Here is a 23548-nt window from a genome sequence, read left to right on the forward strand (position 1 = left end):
TGTCCCGCCAGCAGGTACAAGGACATTATTCACGAGAACCGGTCGACGCCATTGGGGCAGCAGGAGGGTTTCTTGAAAGGCAAAAGCCGCTTTCTTCTTGAGTTGTATCCAACTTTAACAAATTTGTCAATTCAAAATTATGTCTGCAAGACGAATGAGACTGAATTCAGTGTCCTTGTGTTGCAGCAGCAGTCCAGCAGAAAATCTGAAGAGTTCCACGAGCGTAGAAGAGACTGTAGCCTTCTTTGTGTTTTTGTTGTGTAGTTGATGTATGCTGCTAATTCTTTTTGTTGTAATGCCACAACTGCTAAGGCCAAAACAATAGCCTGTAGATTGGTTGACTAAATAAACACAGCAGGCACTGAGTGCCAGGGCATGCTAGAAAACTCAACACGTCCCGTCAAGTGAAGCCGTCAGTACGCTTAACACGAGTGCTCGAGCGCGTGACTTGAGCCCTGACCGATGGGTCCGACAGCCTTTTAACGGGGGTAAGGGCACCTGCGATCTTCAACGGCCCCAAACATATTGTGCAGCAAGATTTCAGGCCCAGCGGCTAACGCTGAAAGATACAAATATCCGCCCAGGCCACGCGCTTGATTGAGCATTCGGGCTGACGGCTGAACGTGTACGCGAAACTTGAGCCACCGGCTTGCAGAGTTGTCGAGTGTCAGCGTGATGCACGCATGACTGCTGCGAAGAATGATTTTTTTTTTTTTTTTGTTTATACCACGGGATGCCTAGTCACCTCACGTGTTTAGTAAACACGGTTTAGTCTTCGAATAGCCAGCTGCTGACGGTGATAACGGAGGAGAAAATCAAGAAATGACGTGGGGCTCACCTTAATCTGAAATAAAACGACATCAAAGGCAACATGTCTGAGATATCTGCTTCCTTTTTGATAAACTATGAATGAGGCGGGGGAGAGAAAAGTTGAAACTTTCGTTCCGCGAACGTTCACGTGGTGTCGCTTCCCTTCCCACATAACCAACCACGGGCGTTAACTCCTTTTGACTACTCCTGTGCCTAGGCAGCAGCAGCAGTCACGGGTCGTCCCACGCCTCCCCACACCTGCGAGTTCCTCGGTCGTGGAAGGACCGCCATCGGCGTGTCGTCGGTTCTGCAAGACACGGTTGAACGCCCCCTTCGGAGGTGCCCCTGGTCTACTGAGGAATGGTCTTTGTACGGAAGAAGACGACGACGTCCACCTGCTTCACTGCCCCGGGAATTGCACTCGACAGCAACATACAGTGACCGTGCGTCGTGGAATTCTAAATCTCACGAGCCGAACGGTGTAACCGAGTCGACTCTTTGCCCTGCCGATACGCAGGGGCCCCGAGGAACATCATGACCAAGGTAAGCGAGTGAATCTGGTTTCCTTTTGTGTCCTGCAATAATTAATACTGATCGTGGTTTCGCTTCACGCCTTGCGCGCCGGGGCCCTCGCACTAGTCGTTGCAATGCGCATTGTTTTTGCAGCGAGCGGTGTGTGAGCAGCGTCGATTTTGCTTCGCAACAAGTATGTCGTACTTGAAGCGCATGCTTGGTATAGTGGAATTTATTGCAACAGTCACAAAACTAATTTCAAATCGATTTCTTTGTTTTCTTCGAATGCCATGCTCGAGGTTGTCGGTGTTGATTAGGTGATTAGGGAGGTTGTGCGTGCTTGAGAGAAGGGCCGTTTCCCACTTTTTAGTCTAGGTTAGCTGCAGCTAGTAGCGCAACCATGGCGATTCTCAGTCGGTAATACGTCTCGCTCCTAAATATAAAACCATTTCCCATCTGATATGTACAGTCGGATACAACTCAAGTCTGCAATCACAGCCACACCCGATCCCTCGGTGACAAAGTAGTCTGTTTCTCTCTTCTCTTTTGCTTGCGCAAATAAAAGCCAACCGTCAGACCATATTATATAAGCTGAAGAACTTCGATGCATATGTGTTGTTTAGTGGTAAAATATTAAAAACTGATTATGTTTACTTTTTAGCTGAGTGATACACATATGGCGTACCACTGTCTATAGTTAGCACCTGTTTTCTAATTAGTTTCATCCTACTATAGTGCACGTAGATGCAGCTACGGCAAAATTACGGAACGGCTGTTTAAAGATTTCTTTCGGACTTTCCTCTGATCCCATTCACGTCGTGACAGCCCGTCAATTCACTGTCTGATCCGGTTAATGCAGATTTTTTTACAGCATGCTGAGGTATTTTTCTTAAGGTCGTGTCAATCGAGTCCATGTCGCATTTGCAAACATTTCTCGGAGTTGAAGCTGCGTCACCTTTTCTCAGTACATCTTCCAGACCCGTGCGGAACATTTGCTCATTCTCTTTTCTCGTTTTATACTTTGTTTTCGACTTTGTATGCTCTGAAGTCGCATATATGCTTTGTAAATGTTTGCCTCTCTTTGCGGTCATGCGCTCAGCTTTTTTATTTGTCTGTGCCTCTCTAAAAGCAAACACGATTGTCCTTGAGCGGCTGTACAAGCGGACCCTCCCGCCACGGCTTCGTTCCGGTAAAAGTTCCCGGGCTGGCTCCTTATCAAACAAGGAAGGGCTCGCCCCCGCCCAGTGGCCCCTATTACTCCGCGCCTTGTGCTGGTGTCGGAGAGCGCGTGTGTTTGAACAAGTCGAAGCAGTCACGCTTCCTGTTGCCCGACGCGGTCCGCGCTGGTCTCAAAGCGGTGGCGAGTGCCTGTCCTGGACGTGCTTTGGATAAACGTATGCACTAGTGCATGCAGCACGTCGAGGTGACGTGTGGTCTGTCCCCATGTGTTTTTTAAGGTTCCTGGAGCACATGTGTACTGCAGCAGTTTCCTTGTAGTTTTGGGACGAGGTTGTTTGTTTAATCATATCAGCCTATTCTATTGGGTGTTTGGTTATTGTTCTTTTTTAGTAAATTCAAGATGCGCAGGTTTAAAGGGCAACTCCGGGGGTTTTTTGACATTCGAATATTCTAATAAAAATTTTACTGTAGATTCTCCTCAACGTCCTGACGCATTCTGCAAAATTTGGGCGCTGTAGTCCGTTCGCGCGCCACACTACTTTAAAATATGCTGTTTTCATGGCTTAAGTTGAGACTATTTCTGCCGGCAACACTGAGTTTCTGACGTCACAAACAGTATACCGGCGTTACTGTCCACATCCCGCATGATTATCAAATTGTGAGGCTTATATTGAACTACCTCAGACATTTTATGCAATGCTTCATGATTTCCGCACTTTATTTTCACCATCCAATGCACGTATGAGTGCTTCTCTAATACTGAGTGTGACGTCACCATTTCGTGACCTGGGACGTCGTTTCTGGCCGTGAAAGCAGTTTCGGTTTCGATTTGCTGTTTTTTCTTTTTAAAAATACTTCTAATTGGAATTTCGAAAAACGGTTTTTTGTGTTCGAGTCAGGACGTGCCGAGGAATGTAATTCAACCAAAAACACAGAATGATGGAAAAGCCACCGGAGTTGACCTTTAAGCATCCTGTGCTTGAGGGCAGTTGACGTGAGTTTAAAGCTGCTGCTGTCACTTCTACTTTTTAACTAGATGATGGCGTGCAGAGCAGAGTTTCATATTGCGGTGTGTTGTTGCGTGCAAAAATTAGGATGCTGGTATTTGTGCGTTGCAGAATAGTGATTTATTGCATATTTACCGTGGGAAGTCGCGCTTTTCCTTATATCCACCTAAACTTCCTCCCACTTGGCTCTTATCGCGAAGCGCTCCTTTTGTGAAGGCAAACTACGGCTCACATTGTGTACATTTCCTTGTCATGGATTAACTCTAATTGCAGCAGTAGGCCAGGCCGTTGCTTGTCCAAGAGCTGCACTGCCCCATACACTAATATTCTGCGACGCGATTGATGCTACGGTACCTTATACAGAAACATGCTCATGACGGAGCATGCATCACGTGAACTACTAACTCCGAGGATTTACATAAGCTTGCAGGTGACGTCACGTCAGTGGGCACACGTCATTTCAGTGCATTACGTAGCGTACCTTTTCCTGTTAGCCGTACGCTCTATAGATTATCGATATTGATGACTTGATTATTATGAACTGAGCGCCAATACTACTCCATCAATCAAATTAGCTTCTTAGAAATCGCAATTCTAGTAGAAGGGTGCCTTTTTAGTGAGCAATGTCTACAGCAAACTGACTCCACTGTAAAGTTTGTATTCCTACATTCAGGTCCTAAGATTTCAGCATGTTAGGCTGTGCTCCGCTGATCTAGGGAAAATCACTGTCGTTTAGCCTTAGCTAAATGCAAGTTTTATGTGCGTAAGTACATCGTTCCGCATCTTTTACTTTAGCTTTTGCCGTGTTTCGCTGAGCTTGGCGATGTTCGCTTTGTTTAGCACAGTTAACGGCTAAGGCCATGTTCAAAACTTCAGCATGTGCAGTCCAAACTGTCCTACTATAACCATATCCAGCAAGGCTAGGTTTGGTTACTTCCATAGGAATACTTTGGACGAAAGCGAGAATCCAAAAATCATGGACATCAATTGGACTCGGCTAGCAGTGCCAAAATTCTATTCGTACTCAAGGTATTCTTAACAATTAACGCTGCACGGCTTCTAGAAACGCCGGTGCGGCAAACCATCACGAAATCTTTCAGGACCGCCAAACTCCATCTACAAATGAACGCTATTCAAAGACCTCATGCTAATACTTTCATAGCAGGTCTCCGAAGAATAGACCTCAGCGTTATCAACTAGAGCGAACAGCTCTCCGAAATTGTCCTAAATGTTTCGCATGCAGTATAATGCTAACCGAAAATTCACAAAAACACGTTGTGTACTCTAGTCTGCCATGAGCGATTTTGCTACCAGGTCTGAAACCATTTTCAAACAGCACTGGCTCAAGCGTACATTTTTAGTAAAAGTTAGGCACCACATGCATACGTACATTCAAGTCCTGATGGCTGCACTACGCTTGACTTCTGTGTGACTGCACAGTGACCGTAGATTTTATTTCCCCTCCAGGTCGATTTTTGTTTTTCCGCTGCTGTATATTCAGTATATCAATTTTTTTTTTTTTACTCAACTGAGGACACCTGCTACAAGAGACAGCTACAATCATCCAATTTCAAGCATTCCATTCCGGAAAGCTTAAAATTGACTAGGAACGTTGCACATATGCTCGAATCGGGTCAGTGCCAAATTCAACACACAGACGACACCGCTAATTTATTCCGAAGTATATTTAGTAACCACCGTTCGCGCATTCATGACCATCCCCTCACAGCCTCGCTGAATAAGTAGTTATTATGCACTAAATGTAGAGTGACACAGCTACTTCCTATACGCTCATAAGCGCTAAAACCCCGAATCAAACTTTGTCTCTGTTTAATATTTAATATGAAGGAGTGCCTACTTTCTGAGTGCTTGTTCAATGCCCACAGTGATGGCAGTTCAAGGTTCAAGGCTTACGGATAACCGGCGGGGCAGCGAACGTCTACCCTACCACTTCCCTAAGCTGAGAATCCCAACAGCCTTTCTTCACTTCAGGGGTCACAGACAGGATGAAATTCTTTTCTTATTCTTCTTCTTTGATCTTTGGGATATTCTGGAGGGGATACCGGACGCGGGTTATGCCGGCCTAATGTCGCAGCCGCACTCTTGGCGTCCGGGGGAAGGGAGATGGGACGTGGGGAGGGGTGGGAAGAAACCCGTTTTGACCATCCGGCGCTCGAAACTCGAATGCTGCTTCCTCATAACCCTCTCAGCGCTGCCTCGTAAAAAAAAAAAAAAAAGAAAAAAGATGGGCCTTGCCTTATCCAAAGAGATTCACTCCATCCCGCTCACCCCTCACCCCCCCCCCCCCCCCCCCACACACACACACGTAGACGAAAATGGGGACCGACGAATAATGCCAGCCACCTGCCCCCAACACTTGCAGCTGGACTTCATGCAGGACCCCTTCTTCCAGCTGTGGTCACGCTCAATTAGCTTCTTACCTCTGTCGGCTGGCTTTGCCTTTGGCAAAGACGGCCCAACTTTTTTTTTTTTGTATGTCCCTTTCCTTTTGAATCTATCCACCTGTGCATACTTTCAACACTTCTCTCTTCTCTGTCCTGGGGGTCATCTACATGTTTCTGGAGTGAACTTGTAATTTTTTTTCAAGGCCAATAAATAATTCAAAGGGTTCAACGCTGCTGAACCAAATATTGAGCGAAAACATTAACTGCGGGTGACCGAGCGTTCTTCTCTTTTTCTTCTTCCTCAGCCCACATATCAATCCCCGCTTTAACCAAGCCGTATGAACATGCCTTAGTGGCCTATAGGAGTAACGTGAATGCCAGAATCCTAGCAGGCTGATTCTGGCATAACCGTCCCATGTGTAACGAGAGACCCAAGTTGGCACCTCCTGCCCAGCGCTCGAGTTGGTAGCCCAGCTCTCACCCTAGTGTCACGTGGGGTGTAACGTCACAGCGTCACGTGGGTAAGACGTGGCTACCAGCCGCGCTACGCTGAAGGCTCGAAACCTAGAGTAGTATTGCTTTCACGATAAAAAATCTGTCATTCGACTGCCTGCTGCCTTAAATCACACCCTCCATCCCCTCTTCCCGTTAAAGATCCCCGGGTGGTCGAAAATACTAGCCCGCCACTACGGCGCCTCTTTCTTTCTCCCATCCTCTACATCGCGCTCCAGGTGTCTACAGAACAAGTGTGACAGGTGCTGCGCCTTTCTTTTCTGTGAACCAGGTAAAAGAAAAATTATGGAAAGACCGCGAATTGGAAGCTATCGCTACAACACACAGCTTTCGCTCTCACTATAGGTTCAAGCCATGCTTAAACCACAATTTTTATTACCAATATATGTACTCTGATTTGGGGACCATACGTTATCATTATTTAGTTTTGATATTTCTGCAGCTTTCTTTTCTTGCTCTTCAAGCAGGCAAAATCTAACTCGAGCCCTTTCTGTCTCTCAAAACTCTGGACTTCATTTTCGATTGACTGCCATCAAGCTGATCCGTGCTACTTTGCTTTCACGTCTGCGGCTTCGATGGCTTTCACGTCCATACATGCTTACGTGGACAAATCACGCTGCTAAGTAGGGCTTGGACCTTAGTGCCGCCAGTGTCTCGGCGGCCATCACTTCTTAAGCTTTGTTATCTAAATGCATGCATGTCATGGCCAATCGAGGAAGCCGGGATGACGTCACAAATGTGCAGAGGCCTTTTCAGTTTCTCTGACGCGCTGGCTCGATCACCTTTCGTCGTGCGTAATACGTCATCACTCCTTAACATTGTATTACGTCGTGATCTTCGGCAGACTGAGAACGACCTGCAGGACCCTCCGTCGACGACGGCATCAGACGACGAGTGCGAGTACCCCAGCGGTGGCCCTCTCAAAGGCAGCCTGTGGCAGCTCGCCGAGCAAGAGCTTCGCGAGACGCCCGCGCGCCGCCAGAGGGACCTGCAGATCCTCAGGGAGATGATTCGCTGTGAGTGGAACGATTCTGCTTGCCAGGATTACTTTTTTTTTTCCAGCCTGCAACTGCAGGTGTACGCCTGCATTTGGCCCTTGGTGCATGATCATTTGGAGCATTTGTGAATACTCGAACCCCTTTTCTGTGGCTCTACAGCAATGGCTATGGCAAGAAAGGGAAGGTGACCGGCATTAGTGTCAGCACTGCAGACTCCACATCGTCTCTCCGACTCCTCCCTTCACCCCACCTCACCCCTACTCCGAACGGTACACGCCAAGGCACGGTGACAAAGGCGTCTCCTTCCCTTTCCTGTCTAGAATCCGCTGCAGAGCCACGAAAATCTGCCCGCCAACGCGTTGCGCTCATTTTATAATTGCTCGCAGGGAATTCGAGGCCTTTTCTTTTCTTTTTCTTCTTTTTCGAAATGAGCCTAATGGACCTTAATAAAAACCGGGGACAGCTGCATTTTCTGTTTGTATGCGCCACCGAAGATTCGGAGAGGGGGGGGGGGGGGGGGGGGCGTATTATGCAAATTATTTGGTCATTATCATCGCGTAAACATTATATTCGGCTCTTGACGATCGATAGTTTACTTTCGTAAACATTTCAGGATCAACCTCCCTGGGTGACTCGGGCAATAAGGTACGCTGTAATGAACTATTTCGGAGTTAAGCTTCGGCTACCTGCAGTGCAATTCCACTTGTTTTCGGTTTCTATATTTTGATCCTTTCGATGAAACTTATTTCATAATTTATTGCATATTATCCGTTTGTGTAGCAACAATCGGGGAGCAGGTGGTTAGCTAGGGTAATAGATTAATGCAGATATGCCTAGGCCGAGCAAACCCTGGCAACTTGTAAGTTTTCAGAAACAGAAGACAGTGCTGACCGTTCACCCCTGTGATGCAAGAGTTCGAGTGAAGCTAAATGTATCGAATGTGAAGTAATCCAATGAATTTCGCCGTCATCGATTTCGGGCGCTTCGGCATGGGCAACCGCAGGCGAACGCGACCTGGAATGCCGCATGGACGACGCCTTCTTGGTGCGATTCCTGCGCTGTCGCAAGTTCGACTGCAGCCGCGCGTACAAGGTTCTGCGCCAGTACTACCGGCTGCGACTCAACAATACGCAGCTGTTTCGCGACTTCTACCCATCCTACCTGCGGGCCACCTTCGAGCGCAACCTTCAGACGGTGCTGCCCGACAGGGACCCCAATGGGTGCGCCGTGTTCATTTTCAAAGGCGGTGAGTTGACTGCCGACGGTCCTCCGGATTATGGCCCCTATAGCAACGAAATGTCCATTCACGCGTATACGGGGTAACTGTTAAACTGAATGTCTAATTTCAATATACATGTTGCACCGGTGTCTTACCACCATGTTGTCGAGCGTCAAACTGTGACCTCTCGACAACCCGTGCACTGCGATACTTGTTGTGGCATCCGTGATATCTCACGAATGCCACATTTAAGGGGGGCATTAGAAACGGAGGAAAGGTTGAGTAAAATGTTCATAGGCGATCGATGGGCCTATCAGACTGTAATGCATTAACATGGCTTATTGTCAATGCATTGGTTCGCAGACTTCCTTGAATTTTATCTCCTTACTCATAATCGCCTGTTACATGTGACTGTGTTAGCATACATAGAGCCTCGCAGTACTCTTTATGTATCGCGCATTGTACTGAGACTGCCTTGTCATAAACTTTTACTTGGGGCTCCTTAAGACAAATGAGCCAATTAAGTCAACGAAGAAAGGGAAGCGCGGAATTTTAAGTCCCCTTGCCCCGCCGGGGTGGTGCAGTGGTAAGACGCCCGACTACTGTGCCGGAGTTCCCGGGATCGAATCCCGGCCTCGGCGGCTGCGTTTCGATGGAGGCGAAACGAAGTGGCGTCCGTGTGCTGTGCGATGTCAGCGCACGTTAAAGATCCCCAGGTGGTCGAAATTACCCCGTAGCCCTCCTCTACGGCGCCCCTTTCTCTCTTTCCACTTTCACTCCCACCTTCATCCCTTCCCTTACGGCGCGGTTCAGGTGTCCACATAGCAAGTGTGACAGATACTGCGCCTTTCCCTTCCTGTGAACCAATTATTATTATTATTATTATTATTATTATTATTATTATTATTATTATTATTATTATTATTATTATTATTATTATTATTATTATTATTATTATTATTATTATTATTATATGCCGGCGGCGTCTGGAGTACTGTATAAGTAAGGAACTGCGTTGGAAAAAGAATTGTGAGGGGGGATACCACGTAATAATTATAATAATTGGTTCTCTGGAAGGGAAAGGCGCAGTATCTCTCACACTTGCACTGTGGCACCTGAACCGCGCCGTAAGGGAAGGGGGAAGGTGGGAGTGAAAGTGGAAAGAGAAAAGGGAGGCGTAGTGGGCGACTACGGAGTAATTTTATGGTGTTTACCATAGTAATTTCGACCACCTGGGGATCTTTAACGTGCGCTGACATCGCACAGCATACGGACGCCTCTTCGTTTCGCCTCCATCGAAACGCGGCCGCCGAGGTCGGGTTTGAACCCGGGTACTCCGGCACAGTAGTCGGGTGTCTTACCACTGCACCACCCCAGCGGGGCAGGGATACCACGTATGTGCGGGCCTTTTTAATCTTCCACCCTTTCCGCCGCAAGGCCGGCGACGTATGCACTTCTCGGGTAATTTTCAGGATACCTGAAGCATATTTTTCACCTTTCCGCTAAGGGGAAAACATGGGGCAGGCCACTCGCTCGCATCGCGCTTCGCACGTTGACGGCATGCATGCATGTCTGCGCACAGCTGCATGAACGCCTACTAAGCGAAAAGAAATATTGTGTCGTTTACACTTTGCAATTTGATCATGCCCGCAAAGTGCACAACGTAGCATATTCGAAAGGCAGGGTGAGGGCGAGACTGTATGCTTCACCGGCCGCCTGGCAAGCACAACAGAGCGGGGATGTGTTTGAAAGCTTTCATTTCTGATCTTGTGCGAACACCGGCCACAAGCTGAATGATTCAGCGCTAGTGTTTGTGTCTTGCATTACTCTCAGACATCTTTTTAACGCTGTTTAACTACGACTTCACATTCTTTACTACGCTCGCCACCCCGCGGTCCTCTCATTTTGAAGATATAGTTGACCTCCGAGTCAACGACATAGTGTTCCTTTAGTCTATAGAGTCCTCATGAATTTACATCACTCATGGCGCCTAGAGGGAATCCGCCCGGGGTGGTGGCGCAGTAATTTTTTTTACGAAGTTATTCGTTTTTTTAGTCAGTGAAAATAGCATATTTGCTATCACGGGACGCGAAATTCACTAATCTGACTTCAACTCGCTAATCTCACTAATCCTTTCAGTGTCGTCTTTAATTACTTAGGGGCCCGGCGCTAACATAAGCCAATGAAGCGGCGGTAATAGACATTGCCAGCGACCCACTGGAACAAAATTCCTGTCTTTGCTGTAGTAAACGTAGCCGTAATAAGACTGTGTGGATACCGTTTCCTAGAGGCCAGATGCATATTTTCAAAGCTTTGCGTTTACAAGTACGGTTGTTTTTCCAGTTTCCGAGCTGTGCAGGTTGACAAAGGCGAATTCGATAACTTGAGTTCATGAGCCGAAAGGTGCGATATCTTCTATACGAGTGCGTTCGATGAAATTCCCTGATGAAAATGAAGTAGTGTATCTGCAGAACGCCAACTAGCGAACCCCTGTCGAAGAAATTATCCGCATGCGGCATAGCATTCCCATGTTGGCCAGCTTTCATTCAGTTCGCTTGCATAGTTTCGATCTTCAGTGCTCAAAATACTAGCCTCCGCCCATGTGCATGATGTAACACCAGCCAAGCTCATAACTCAGAGCCGGAGGAGCCCAACGCGATCACATATGCCGGCATACTACAGACGGCCTTTCGAGAGGCTCGAGGAAAGTGCGCTAAATTTAACGAGACCGCGAACAAATATCCTTGTCTCGGCCGCTCTTGCTATCGGCCATCGACTTTCCGCGCCCAGCGTATTGCACGGCTATGTTCTCTCGTATGCCAGACGTCGAAACATCGCCGCCAAAGCTTTGCAGTGGGAGTTCACACGTTCTGCAATATCGTGGCTACTTGCCGACTTTCACAAGCGTGCGCTACACGTGTAAGACTCATAGCGAGTGGCTGTCGCAAGCAACTCTGGTTCACAATGAAAGGTTGTGCGAAATACGAATGCTTTAGTATTTATTTGTTCAAAATACCCTACAAACGCCAGTTCGGATTTTTGATTATTGAAGGGGCTTACAAATAATCGTTCAGGCTGCAATTAAACAATCACCAACGAAACGCAGATGCAGTAAAATGAACTAACAGCTCAAAAACTATCTAAAAATGTAGTTCATGACAAAACTCAACACAGGAAATATGCTATAAAATACAGCTTGCAAATGTAACGCAAGAATGCAAATGACACAAAGAAAATAAAGTTACCAAGCATTAGTTTTGCTTTTTTTCTCGTTCAAGCACCAACCTTTTTCACACATATCTGCCTTCTTACCATCATCGGTGTTAACTCACTGCATTACTTTTGGCCTCCTGATTTTTTTTTACAGGTTTTGTGTTTACTGGTGCTCTGCATATCGGCTTAATCCTGCCGTGACGTATGTTTTGAATGACTGTATAACCTAGCCTTTTAGTTGCCCTAGTTTTGGAATTCTGCACAATGATTATGCAGCGGAGCTTGTACTATTGTTAATCAGACGTGCGCTGTCAGATCCAGCATATAACCACTACGCGTTCCACTCAACATATTAATATCGCCCTAATACACAACCGAAACGAAATGGGTAGTGTTGCTTAGCTTCGCTCCATATACGAGAAGTAAATTGTGGTTATGTCTCGAGGTTAAGCAATGGCTTTTAAAAACCTTTTTAATCAAGGCGTTAACTGTGGGTTAGTAGAAATCTATTGGTTTTCCCCTGAACGCCCGTGGCGTGCCCGGGTAGCTCTTTGTGAGACACCGATATCACAGACCAGGCTAACGTTACATTTTTAAGGTTACACGAATGCGTAGCCTTTCAGCTAGTGTGTAGAAGTAACCAGGACACGAAATTTATGCTGAAACGCTGCACAGCTCGACCAACGAGCGCAGTTGCTGAGTGGAAATGAGCAGAGTATTGTATTCTTAAGGCACGATTGCACTAGTGCAGACACATAATTCGGGTTAGTTTTGAGCGGATGGCTGTATTTTTGACGTTTTCTGGGCGACCGCCGGGTCAGAGGCAGCGCGCCCCTGACTGTGAGCCGGCGGATGTGACGTCACAACTACCCTCAGTAACATCTTGGCCCCACGATCCCGCCGCCCCCGCACCTGAAGTTGGTTGACCGCCTACACACAGTGTCTGTTCCCCCGCGTCGCGCCGTGCACAATGCTGCGAAGTGTGGAATGCTGCGCACGAGGGAGGTCGAGGAGGACGCGTATGGAGGGCACAATTGTTTGCGCGCTGGGAGGGAAACGATGAATTGTGCACAGGAACACTAGAAGCAAAAAAAAAAATAAATAAATAAAGCATGTCCGTCTCTGCGCTTTGCGAGCGCCACGGGGGAAAGGAAAAATGATCAGGTGCAACCGGCCGTGATGGGGGTAGTTGTGACGTGATATCCGGCTTTGTCAGAGCTTTCACAGGAACCCGCTAGGTGCGGCGATTTGAGAAATATTAATTAAAATACTTACTTTCCGCTCATTTCTGTTCATAAAGTGCGTTGCTTTGGTCACTTGCAATGCGATAGCTACCATCTGCGCTGGAATTCTCGGCGGCAATTTTTTTATTCAGTATACCTTTAATATTTGAGGTTTCCGGAAACCTAATCTCCCTTTTCCATTCGCTGAACGCCTCAAATAGTGCGTATTAGAAGATACTAGAAATGAATGTAATGCGATTTAAACAGTTTCCAATAGTTTTCGGGTAACGCACAGCGATTGAGGTGCACTTTTCTTCCTTGTTACTACGACCGCTTTTGCACTCTGTTTTTCCTTCGAAGTGAAACGACGGAAAGTTCGACTCAGACACCCCATAGTGCTGTTCTGTTCTAAAACTTTGTTTTACACCTAATTGCCTGTTTTGGCATCATGGCGGCAAGCCTCCGTCTTGTTCTATCGCGATTTGAACGCCGGAAAGAGGGGGTCGAATCCACGAAAGATTTCGCTTTGCAATGCGTTTGTTTTCTCTCTCTCGTCGCCTCTCTCCATTCTCCGTGTGTCGTCACCGCTGGCGGTGGCGTCAAATCACTGAGCTGGGACGCGGGACGACCACGGATTTTGTATACGTTACGAGACTCGTCACTCAAGTGAAAGCGAACCCGTTCGGTTGCGGAACCGCGGAAGCGGCGTTCGCTTCACTGTGAAAAAGTGCCCCGTCGCCCCTCTTTTGTTCGCGGTGCTCAGTAAATATTATCGGCGGCTTCGGTAGTCGCGCGTACATGAGAATCCTTTCGAAATGCCCGACAATGCTTTCCGGAGCCATTCCAGGCTGTCGAAGGGACTTGTACGCCGGTTATGTGGAGAGCTAAAAGCGCACCTTGGCCCAGCGAGCACAAGAGCACTCACTACGGAGCGGAAAGTACCTGCGAGAAACATTTTCAAAAGTTTCATGCGTATTTTATAAGCTCTAAATAAAAGAATTAATTTGCAGCACTGGAGCCAAATACATTCATTTACAGCTTAAAAACGCACTGAAGTTCACACATTCCCCCGTAAAAATACGAGCAACCGACATGGGCCGCCATCAAAGCCTATTATCTGTATTCGGCCTCCTCGTCCTCCTTCCTTCTTCTCCCCCCATGCCTACGTCTATTTGACGTCATGGCAAATTAAAGCTAAAGCGTTCCAAAACGGACTCTTTTGGAGATTCTGCCCCTGTTCTCACAAAGGGCGACGTTAACCGCTTCACTGCAATAAAATAAAAACCTGAGGGCTTCACGCAATGTCCGTTTCATATAACCTTATCGCTTTTCTAACCTGTAATCTGGCTAAACTATGAAGCTGAATTCCTGAACGACGCCTGTCGACTTGAAAGGTGTATACCTATATCCCTCTCCTCATCTTGGCGCTATTGCATCTCTCTTAGTTCATTCGCCTTTATCGGTGCGCTGTTCTGGTGCTTCACATTTATCCGCGCATTCACGTAACCCCGTTGATTCTTCTCGCTGCCAGGCCAGTGGAACCCGTACACGTGCAGCTCCGAGGACATCTTCCGAGCCAACGTGCTCTGCCTGGAGCAGGCCATCATGGACCCCGTGACACAGGTGACTGGGCTCGTGGCAGTCATGGACATGAAGGGCTTCGGATTCACACATCTGCGCTTCTGCCCACCCAGCAACCTCCAGAAAGTCGTCTCACTCATACAGGTAAGGTCTGGCGTATGCGTTTATTAAGCAGCTTCCCCAATGTCGGCTGTGTCGAGTATGATTAAAGATTAAAGAAACTGTTTGTTTAAAGTACGCTGCACAACTCCGGGCTTGTCCAGCAAATTAACCTGTTCCTGTCAGCTCTGAACAAAGGCCAAATATCCGGAGTTTCGCACTATGTCTTGATCGATGCACGCTTCCTTTATGGCCACCAGCAGATGGCGGCTAACCCTTTTCATTCACCTGTTACTAGTTTTATGAGTCAAGCAGCAACTGCTCCCACGGGAATAAGTGCAACCCGTATAATACCTGCCGTGGAATCCCTTGTTTACAATTTTCTTTTACTGTGTAGGATTGCTTTCCGGCGAGGTTTAAAGCGATCCACATCATCAACGAGCCAGCTGTGTTCGGAATGCTTTTCAGCATAGTACGACGATTCCTGAACGAGAAGCTGCAGCAGAGGGTATGTGCTGGGGTTTTATTATTCCAGAAAACAATACCGAAAGAAAGGTAAGGTAGCAAGCTTTTTCTGCGCCAAGAAATGACCAGTCGGCACATAGGTTTATTGACTGTGTGCCATCGTCGTCTGCTTGCAGGTAAGGTGCACAGCTGCAGCACATGTTTAATTCCGACGTCGGCGTGCGGGTTGCGAATGGAACGCAGCACGCATTTTTAACGGTCCGGAAGTGGGCAGAGAGCAGGAGACCGAACCAGGAAACGACGGTGGAGATTAAAGAGGCAGCTCCTCCAGTTAGTGTTATATATAGTGCGAGGGGTCCGGTTTTGTTTAGGTATAAAGGCGTATGGTGCTTATTTTAGTTTGGTATCTAGTTGAATCTAGTATACTGATATTAATCTTTTGACTTGTCCTGCTTATATATTTTCTCTTTGAGTGGTTCGCGAGCACGTTGCCTGGCTAGTCCTTCTCTCCACAATCACTATCGGCAACTGGTAAAACAAGCAAGGCGCGAACATTGGACTACGGCCAACGTGTGCATGGTCTTGCTCTGATCTTTCCACGACACGATTTCCTTCACACTACCCAAGATAATAAAATTGCCAGTGTCTTTGGTTCCGGGTGCGTTGGAAGAAAATGAGCTTCTCTATTTGAGGCTACGAGTACCGATGCTTCCTCGGCTGAATAAACTTCCCGCGTGGTGTAGACTTATTTAAACACCTAACTATAGTAGCAAGGTTTCTTTTCTGTAACGATGAATAAGACAGAGTACATGGACCAGCGCACGGTGTTCGCCTATATATTTTATATATGTCTATTTTTCCTCATATGCTGTTTTAGTTACAAGCTGAAAAGTAGTTGGGACGTGTAACGTTTTTAGGTCAACTAAGGAATCAAAAACTACAATATAATTACTAGTATGTCGTTTGTTCTCGTTGCAGCTCTTAAGCAGGTTGACTTCAGCGTTTCAACGAAATAAAACTGCGTATCAGCGATTATGCCGCAGTTTTTTATACCGCACGGAACCTAATTACACCTTACATGTCACAGTCATTATTTGGTCGCCCGAATCGAAAGGGCATAAAAAAGCAGCCCTGAGAGGATACTGCGGTACATTCATGCATGATTGTATCTAACTCATCATCTTAAACTAGTACAGACATTTTCCTTGCATTTTTTTCAAGTGTTTCCTACTCAGCTATATCAGCCATACTTTCTTTGCAACAATAGAAGGGTACCTGCCTAAATGCACGTATGACTGTGGTGCTAAGAAACAAAGCAAAGCGTTGGTAAGCTTCTGATATGGTCACGTTTTTATATCCTGATTATCGCCGCCTGCCCGTCCTATCTTAAATACGATACTGATTCTCCACCACCCAGGGCTTTGAATGGCGTGGCAATGAATCTTTAATCGCAAAGCTCTATTTTAAAGACTCTGTGGAAGGCACAGGTTTGAAGGCTCGAACAATTAGCACAGCTGCTTTCCACAGTCGTCCTGATGACAATGCGGTCGTTACCGCAGTGGTTGTGTCGGCTGTGCGATTTCTTTGAAAATTTAAATCGCTAAAATAGTGTTACACCGCACAAGACGTGAGACCTAATCGAAAATAAAAGCCAAGCTGCCCTGAGTTTACCTGAAATCAACTCTGTATGCCGATGCGTAATACTCATTCTAACCACAAGCGACCTAACCTGCCTACCAGCAGGGCTACAAAATGTGACACAGAAGCGTTAACCGAAACAGTTTGCTAGTAGAACAGGATGTTCAGCTTTGTCCTCCCGCACGCTTTCCTTTCTTTATTTTTGCAATTGCAGATACACTTTCACGGATGCAACACGTCATCCCTGCACAAGTTTATCCCCGCCGAGATACTACCCGAAGAGTACGGAGGCTTCGCGGGCCCCATGAACAACTCAGAGTTCGTGGCTCGCATGTACAGAAATGACGAAGTCTTCAAGCGGGATGCCGAGTACGGCTACAAGAACAGGGTCAAAGGCTGACTCCCACCGCGCGCTAGACAGTGCTCTGCCCCTACACTGTAGGCCGGCAAGGCTGCTCCATTCCGTGACGTCAGTGCTCCTGGCTGGTGACGACAGGTCGTCCGAGTATATTTATTAGATGTGAATGTCTGGGCAGTTTGCCTTGTACAAATCTGTGAATGAAATAAATGGGACCAGCGTCACCGGTCTGCCTTCGAAGTTTTTAATATGTTCGCACCGCATTTCCTACCCGACAGATTTCAGCTGTCTGGCTCTGACATATTTTACATGGTTATCGTTTCTGGAACGCCACTCGACGTCAGCGCTCACGATACGAGGGAGGCAGCGTGTGTCGTTCAGGGCTGTTAACTGCCGCAACCGTTATGGCACAACGCAGGACGATGACTGGAAAAGAGAATCCGTCAGCAGACACTGCGCCGGCCGACTATATAATTTCCTTCTGCGCAGCAGCTTCACTGCGTTTGTCTCACGCATCATCCATTCAGAGATTAGATCTGGAATGCGCCGGCCGTTCGCTAGTTTGGATATTCGTTGCTCAGCGGAACGCGATGCTAGCGGTGTCTACGTACAGCTGCTAGGGCTCTTTATATGGCTCATATGACGCGAATGTCTTCTGACGTCGCTTTCCTCCACCTAGATAGATGGCGAAAGAGAAACTACACGCGCTTTCAGCTGGCGAGCGAGAGATAATCTTGGAGTCGGTGGGGACTGCGATGATAGCTACGGCGAAATCTCTCGATAGCAGCGGCTATTCGCGGATTCGCGGCAGCACGTTCCCCGTAAGACTCCTCCATAATACTGTTACAACAAATTTGCGGCCGCAGAGTGACGTGTACCTTATCAAATGAAGCGGGATAAAAAGCGTTCGTTTCATCCACATGAAAGCCGGTACCTGTACGTTCACAATAGTATGGTGTGCCTAATGACCTTACTATATCAACCTACGTTAGGGTACGGCAAATTCGAACTCTCCTCCTTTGACTGTCCTTTCCCTGCAGTGCGTCGATGCAGGCCAGGGTCACCTTACCACCGGCCGACCTCTTTCTTTTCAGCAACTTTCTCCTTCGTTCAGTTCGGTCTACGCCGGTTTACGCCCCATGCGCGGATTATTGTATGTGCGTGCCTCGGTTTAGTGAAGCACGGAAGGTGACTGCGAGCTGTGTCGAGTTTAAAGGCTATGCTGTGTTTCCCACATGTGGATGAGTTTGGCATCAGGGTTGGGGCCATCCTCTTCATGTGTAGTCGTGGCATCTTGGAGTAGTGAGGCTGTCCAGAGGTCCAGGTCCTCGATGGGGATGGGTGCACGTTTAGTACGTACGTATCTAAACGCATCCCACTTGGTGTGCTTGACTGTGCAGCGAGGGGCTTTGCTGTGTGTGGCTGTGAATGTCGTGCTGAGAACATAATGGTCGCTGCCGATGTTCATGCCAAGATTTTCCCATCGCGCATCTGTGATGTTTCGAGCAAAAGTGAGGTCAGCACAGCTGTCTCGTGCGATGTTTTGCTATAGAAGTATTTAACAGTTTCTATAGATTTATAGTTGCCTACGTACTCTAGTTTTTAGCATTGTTTATGGTCGCGTACAAACTTTTCTGATCAGCTATAAAAAATCCCTTCCATAAATATTTGACCAAAAAAGCTACAGCCTGCTGTATAAGTTTATAACCTCTGGACTATTTCAGGTGTCCTAATGTATTGCAGTCTTTAGCATTTTTTTATGGTCAGCTATATAACAATCGCGCGCACGTGTGTGTGTCACACGACACATTAGTGGCTACTGTGATGCTGCAGTCAGAAGATACAGGCAGGCAAGCTTGTCAGCTCGTTCCAGCTGTTTTGGTTTGTAATTTCGTGGTTACATGAGAACTAATTTTTGTGGCCACTGCGACATTTCGACTAAGCTTGTCCTCAACCGTACAGCATGAGCAGCACGTCACGCACCATTAAAATTTTTAGAATTTCTGTTCACATGCTTACTTCTCCTTGGTGCCGCACACATTTTCATTCGCTTCTAGCTACCAAAGAACTGTACTAGTTTATATCTGCAACTGTTCGTGCTTTTCTGTGCACTCTTATTTACTGATAGATTTGTCCAAAAAGCGATAGAACGTAACATAGGAATAAAGGTAAGGGACACAATGATCGTCTTATGTTGCGGCAGGATATCCTCTCGTGGCTGTGTTCACGGCAGGTATTGTGGCTATTAAGAATTAAAAACACCACATGATGCAACCTAAAGGGGAACTCCCTCCAGGAAAGATATTAGTAGCTTATTTTAATGTTGCAATTAAAAAAGAAAAAAAAAACAAATTTCGAAATTAAAAGGTCATGATTTGAACATATATTTCATTCGCTAAGTGGACAGGTACATAATGCTAATCCATTGCGCCACTGAGGCAACGAGTACGGCAGGCTTTAAACACGCTCTTAATTTTTACAATATTTCCGCTATTTGTCGCCAGGTGACGCTGCTCAGAGGACCCTACCGTTGAGAGAACGGAATCACGCTCAAATGACACTGCCGGCCATGATGATGCCGACTAACGATCACTGTAGCTTGCTGGATAAAGGGGGCAAACTAGAAGACACACTTTCCGTCATAGCTCTGACCAGTTGTAGAGTAATGCATTAAGAGGGAGGGACAGAGAGAAAAAGAATGTAAAGGCAGGGAGGTAAACTAGGCGATGCTACCCTACACGTGGGGAGCGGAACAAATGAAGAAAAAGGAAAGAGCTCCAAGGTAAGGAGTCTGTCACACCTTCGTCCTCCTCCCGGTTCAGGTGTCCACAGAAACAACTGTGACACATACTGCGGCTTTTTAAAACATTCACATCTAGTAAAAGGGGGGTAGAGAGCGTACATAATCTAGAACTGAACCCAGAGTCCTAACGCATCAAGGAATTAAGACAGCCAAACGCGACTGCTACCAAGCGGTTTGCAAATACGATTGACAAATAAATGCGAATACCACGACTGTTTATCCACACGCATGAAAATGTTCAAGTGCCACACGAACCCCCAAAATGTCATTTATTAAGAAGAAAAATCTTGCGGCGGCGAAAAAACTATCCTGTAGCTAGATCACTGTGCCTTCTTATCCGTTAGAAGAAAACTCATGTCTGCACCAGGCTTGTAGTACACAGGGTCCGCATCCTCGGTGAACAGCTTCGCCTCGTTTCCCAGCAGCACAGCGTGGTTGCCTTCGACTTTCAGCATGGAGCCTTCTTTCATTCCCAAGACAGGTAAGTGGTTTCCCACCTCTAGATACTCGAAGATCCGCTGATCTCTCGTCTCGCCCATGTGCTTGCTGTCGGGATCGGTTTCGATGTAGTGCGGGTTGATGTTGAACGGCACTAGACGAAGAGCCACAAACGTCGATGGGTACAGGATAGGCATGTCATTTGTGGTGCATATGTTGGCCGTGGCAACATTTGTTCCTGCGCTGGCGCCCATGTACGGCATGCCATCCTCCAGGCATCGGATGCGGATCGCTTCAGCCGTGTTGGATTCGTAGAGGGTCCTCAAGAGCCTAAACGTGTTCCCGCCGCCAATGAAGATGGCTTGGGCCGCTTTCACGGCACTCACCGGGTCCGCAGCCTCGTGAATGCTGTCCATTTCGAAGCCCATCTCGCCTAGCCGGGCTCTCACTTTGGCTGCGTAAGCAGCGTGGTCCTTGTGCGCGTACGGCACGAACAGGATGCGCTTAGTCGCAGTCTTCTTGAAGAAATCTTTGACGGCATCGGCAGCGAACTCGAGGAATTCGCCATTATACATGGTAGAGTTCGACAGCAGAAGAAGTCGCCGTGGAGAGCCCATCGAGGATGATGACGAAGATGACATCTCACAGCAGCGCAGGCGATGGCGGCCTCTACGATGGGCGTTCGGTAGCAACTGGAAAAACTGTTTAGCCAAGGTTCAGATAATCTAATAGCTTCTTCGAACTGACAATGGCACGAGATCTCCACGACAGTGATCGTGGAGTCCGCCCCCCCGACCACTCTGCGCACACGAGGCACAAAAAAGGAGATAAGCCGAGCCGCGAAACGCAGACAGTAGACCGATTGTTTACAAGAGATGGCAGCTCCATCTCGCGGTTTCGTCGCCGACTGGTGGCAAGCGTAGGATCTACGGGAAACATCTTCGTTCTGCCAGCGCTAGGTGGCGACAGCATCACAACTCGAGGGAACGAGAACGCTTGTTCTAACCTTGTTCTAACACGGTCAGGAGAAGAGACCTAATCGTCCGTAAAAAAATTACTTCTCTGAAGTTAATCAACTACACCTCCAAAAACTTTTCTGGAAGGCAGGCGAAAGTAAATAAATTCCACTGCGATTTACTGCCTCCAAAAAAATGCATTATATTACATCGCACAGCACACGGACGCATCTGCGTTGTCTGCATTTCGATAGAGCCGCCGGCGGTCGGGATCGAACCCGCGCACCCCTGCACAGTTGTCGGGCGTCTTGATTGATTTGATTGATTTATAGGAAAGGAAAGGCGCGGTAACTGTCTCACTTGTTTTCTGTGGACACCTTAACCGCGCCATAAGGAAAGGGAGGAAGGTGGGAGTGAAAGGGGAAAGAGAGAAAGAGGAGCCGTAGTGGAGGGCTACGGAGTAATTTCGACCACCTGGGGATCTTTAACGTGCGTTGACATCGCACAGCACACGGACGCCTCCTCGTTTCACCTCCATCGAAACGCAACCGCCGAGTTCGGGTTCGAACCAACCACTGCACTACCAATGCTCTTAATTGAGCTAGCTGGTGAACGAATTCAGACATGGTGCTAGCGCACAGGAAAGACACACACTGCAGATAGACGGATAGAACACCTGTCCGCCTACCTGCACCGCTTTACCGCAGCGGGCCCCGAGTACCCCGGTAATTAATTTTAATTCGTTCAGAGGAAGAAAAAGCCGCAGTATGTGTCACACTTGTTTCTGTGGACACCTGAACCGGGAGGAGGACGAAGGTGGGAGTGAAAGTGGAAATAAAGGAAGAGGAGCCACGGTGAAGGGCTACGGATTAATGATCCCCCCTCCCCCTCCCAACATCCCATCTCCCCTTCCCCCGAACTCCAAGAGTGCCGCCGCGACTTAAGACAACACCACCTAGGTGGTGTTGCTTAAGGCCAGCATAACCCATGTCCGGTATCCCCCCCCCCCCCCCCCCCCCCGAGAATATCCCAAAGACCCCAACCAACCAAGCAACTAACCACCTGGGGAGTATCAAACCCGCTACCTATAGGTGGTGAAGGGTGGCTGTTCCTGGCCCTGCGGGGCTGGGACGGGTTGGTCAACGCCGCTTGTGGCGGGGACTCACTTGCTACTGAATTTTGAAGCAGGAAGCTTCACTACGCTAGTCAGCATCGTGTTTCGCGTGAGCCGGCGTATGTCGGAGCACGAGTGACGTCGCGCACGGCGTAGGTGGCCGCCGCTGACTCAGTCACAAGAAGGCAAAGACGCAGTATCTGTCACACTTGCTCTGTGGCCAGTTGAACCACGTCGTAAGGGAAGGGATGAAGGTTGGAGTGAAAGTTGAAAGAGAAATAGGGGAATCGTAGTAGAGGGCTAGGAAGTAATTTAGACCACCTGGGGATCTTTAACGGGCGCTAACATCGTACAGCACACGTTAAAGATCCCCAGGCGGTCAAAATTACTCCATAGCCCTTTTCTATGACTCGTACAGCATACGTTAAAGATCCCCTGGTGGTCGAAATCACACCGAAGCCCTCCACTGCGACTCCCCTTCCCTTACGGCGTGGTTGAGGTGTCCACAGAAAACAAGTGAGACAGTTACCACGCCTCTCCCTTCCTATAAATAAATAAATCAATCAATCGCTCTTGTCGCTTGGCGTTCCTTGGCGGGCGTTCAAGTGCGGGATTGCAAATGGTAAGAACGCTAGACAAGAAGAGACCTCAGGCTTTCGCCTTTCACTACTTTAGTCACTAAAGTCACTGGTAATTTTTATACCTTAGGCCTCCGGACCATTTTTAGCTGTATTTCCTATGGTTGACCTAGCTGATAAGAAAGGATAAGAAGGCTTGTTTAGCCTTTGCGCTAGATCTTTATCAGATTGAGCATTAAACCTGATTTTCTATTTGGCCCCACCATGAGCGGGTACAGCGGCAGAGTTGATTCCGGAACTTAAAAAATCATATTGGAGTGAGGTCGTGTCATGCTAAACTTACAGCATTAAAAATTCGGTCTTATTCAGTCCATCACATCCAGACCTGCGTACCTGCTTTTCGAAGTGAAATCTTATGGCCGTTCTTGAAAAAGAAAA

The 23548-nt window shown here is 47.6% G+C and overlaps 2 protein-coding genes across 2 annotated transcripts; one reads left to right on the plus strand and one right to left on the minus strand.

Moving 5' to 3' along the window:
- Positions 1–942: 942 nt before the first annotated feature.
- On the plus strand, positions 943–17476 carry LOC146190638 (alpha-tocopherol transfer protein-like). Its single transcript, XM_084601008.1, has 6 exons — positions 943–1353; positions 7272–7443; positions 8429–8671; positions 14612–14805; positions 15158–15268; positions 17078–17476. The coding sequence occupies exons 1-6, from the start codon at positions 1345–1347 to the stop codon at positions 17261–17263; spliced, it is 915 nt and encodes a 304-aa protein (XP_084457134.1). The 5' UTR covers positions 943–1344; the 3' UTR covers positions 17264–17476.
- Positions 17477–20276: 2800 nt separating this feature from the next.
- Positions 20277–21282, minus strand: LOC146190639 (alpha-aspartyl dipeptidase). Its single transcript, XM_084601009.1, has one exon. It carries the CDS (start codon positions 21101–21103, stop codon positions 20345–20347), a length of 759 nt encoding a protein of 252 aa, XP_084457135.1. The 5' UTR covers positions 21104–21282; the 3' UTR covers positions 20277–20344.
- Between the last annotated feature and the right edge of the window lie 2266 nt (positions 21283–23548).

Source organism: Amblyomma maculatum, chromosome 4, assembly GCF_055883805.1.
Source record: "Amblyomma maculatum isolate TAMU_Amacu chromosome 4, ASM5588380v1, whole genome shotgun sequence".
NCBI classification, from domain to species: domain Eukaryota; kingdom Metazoa; phylum Arthropoda; class Arachnida; order Ixodida; family Ixodidae; genus Amblyomma; species Amblyomma maculatum.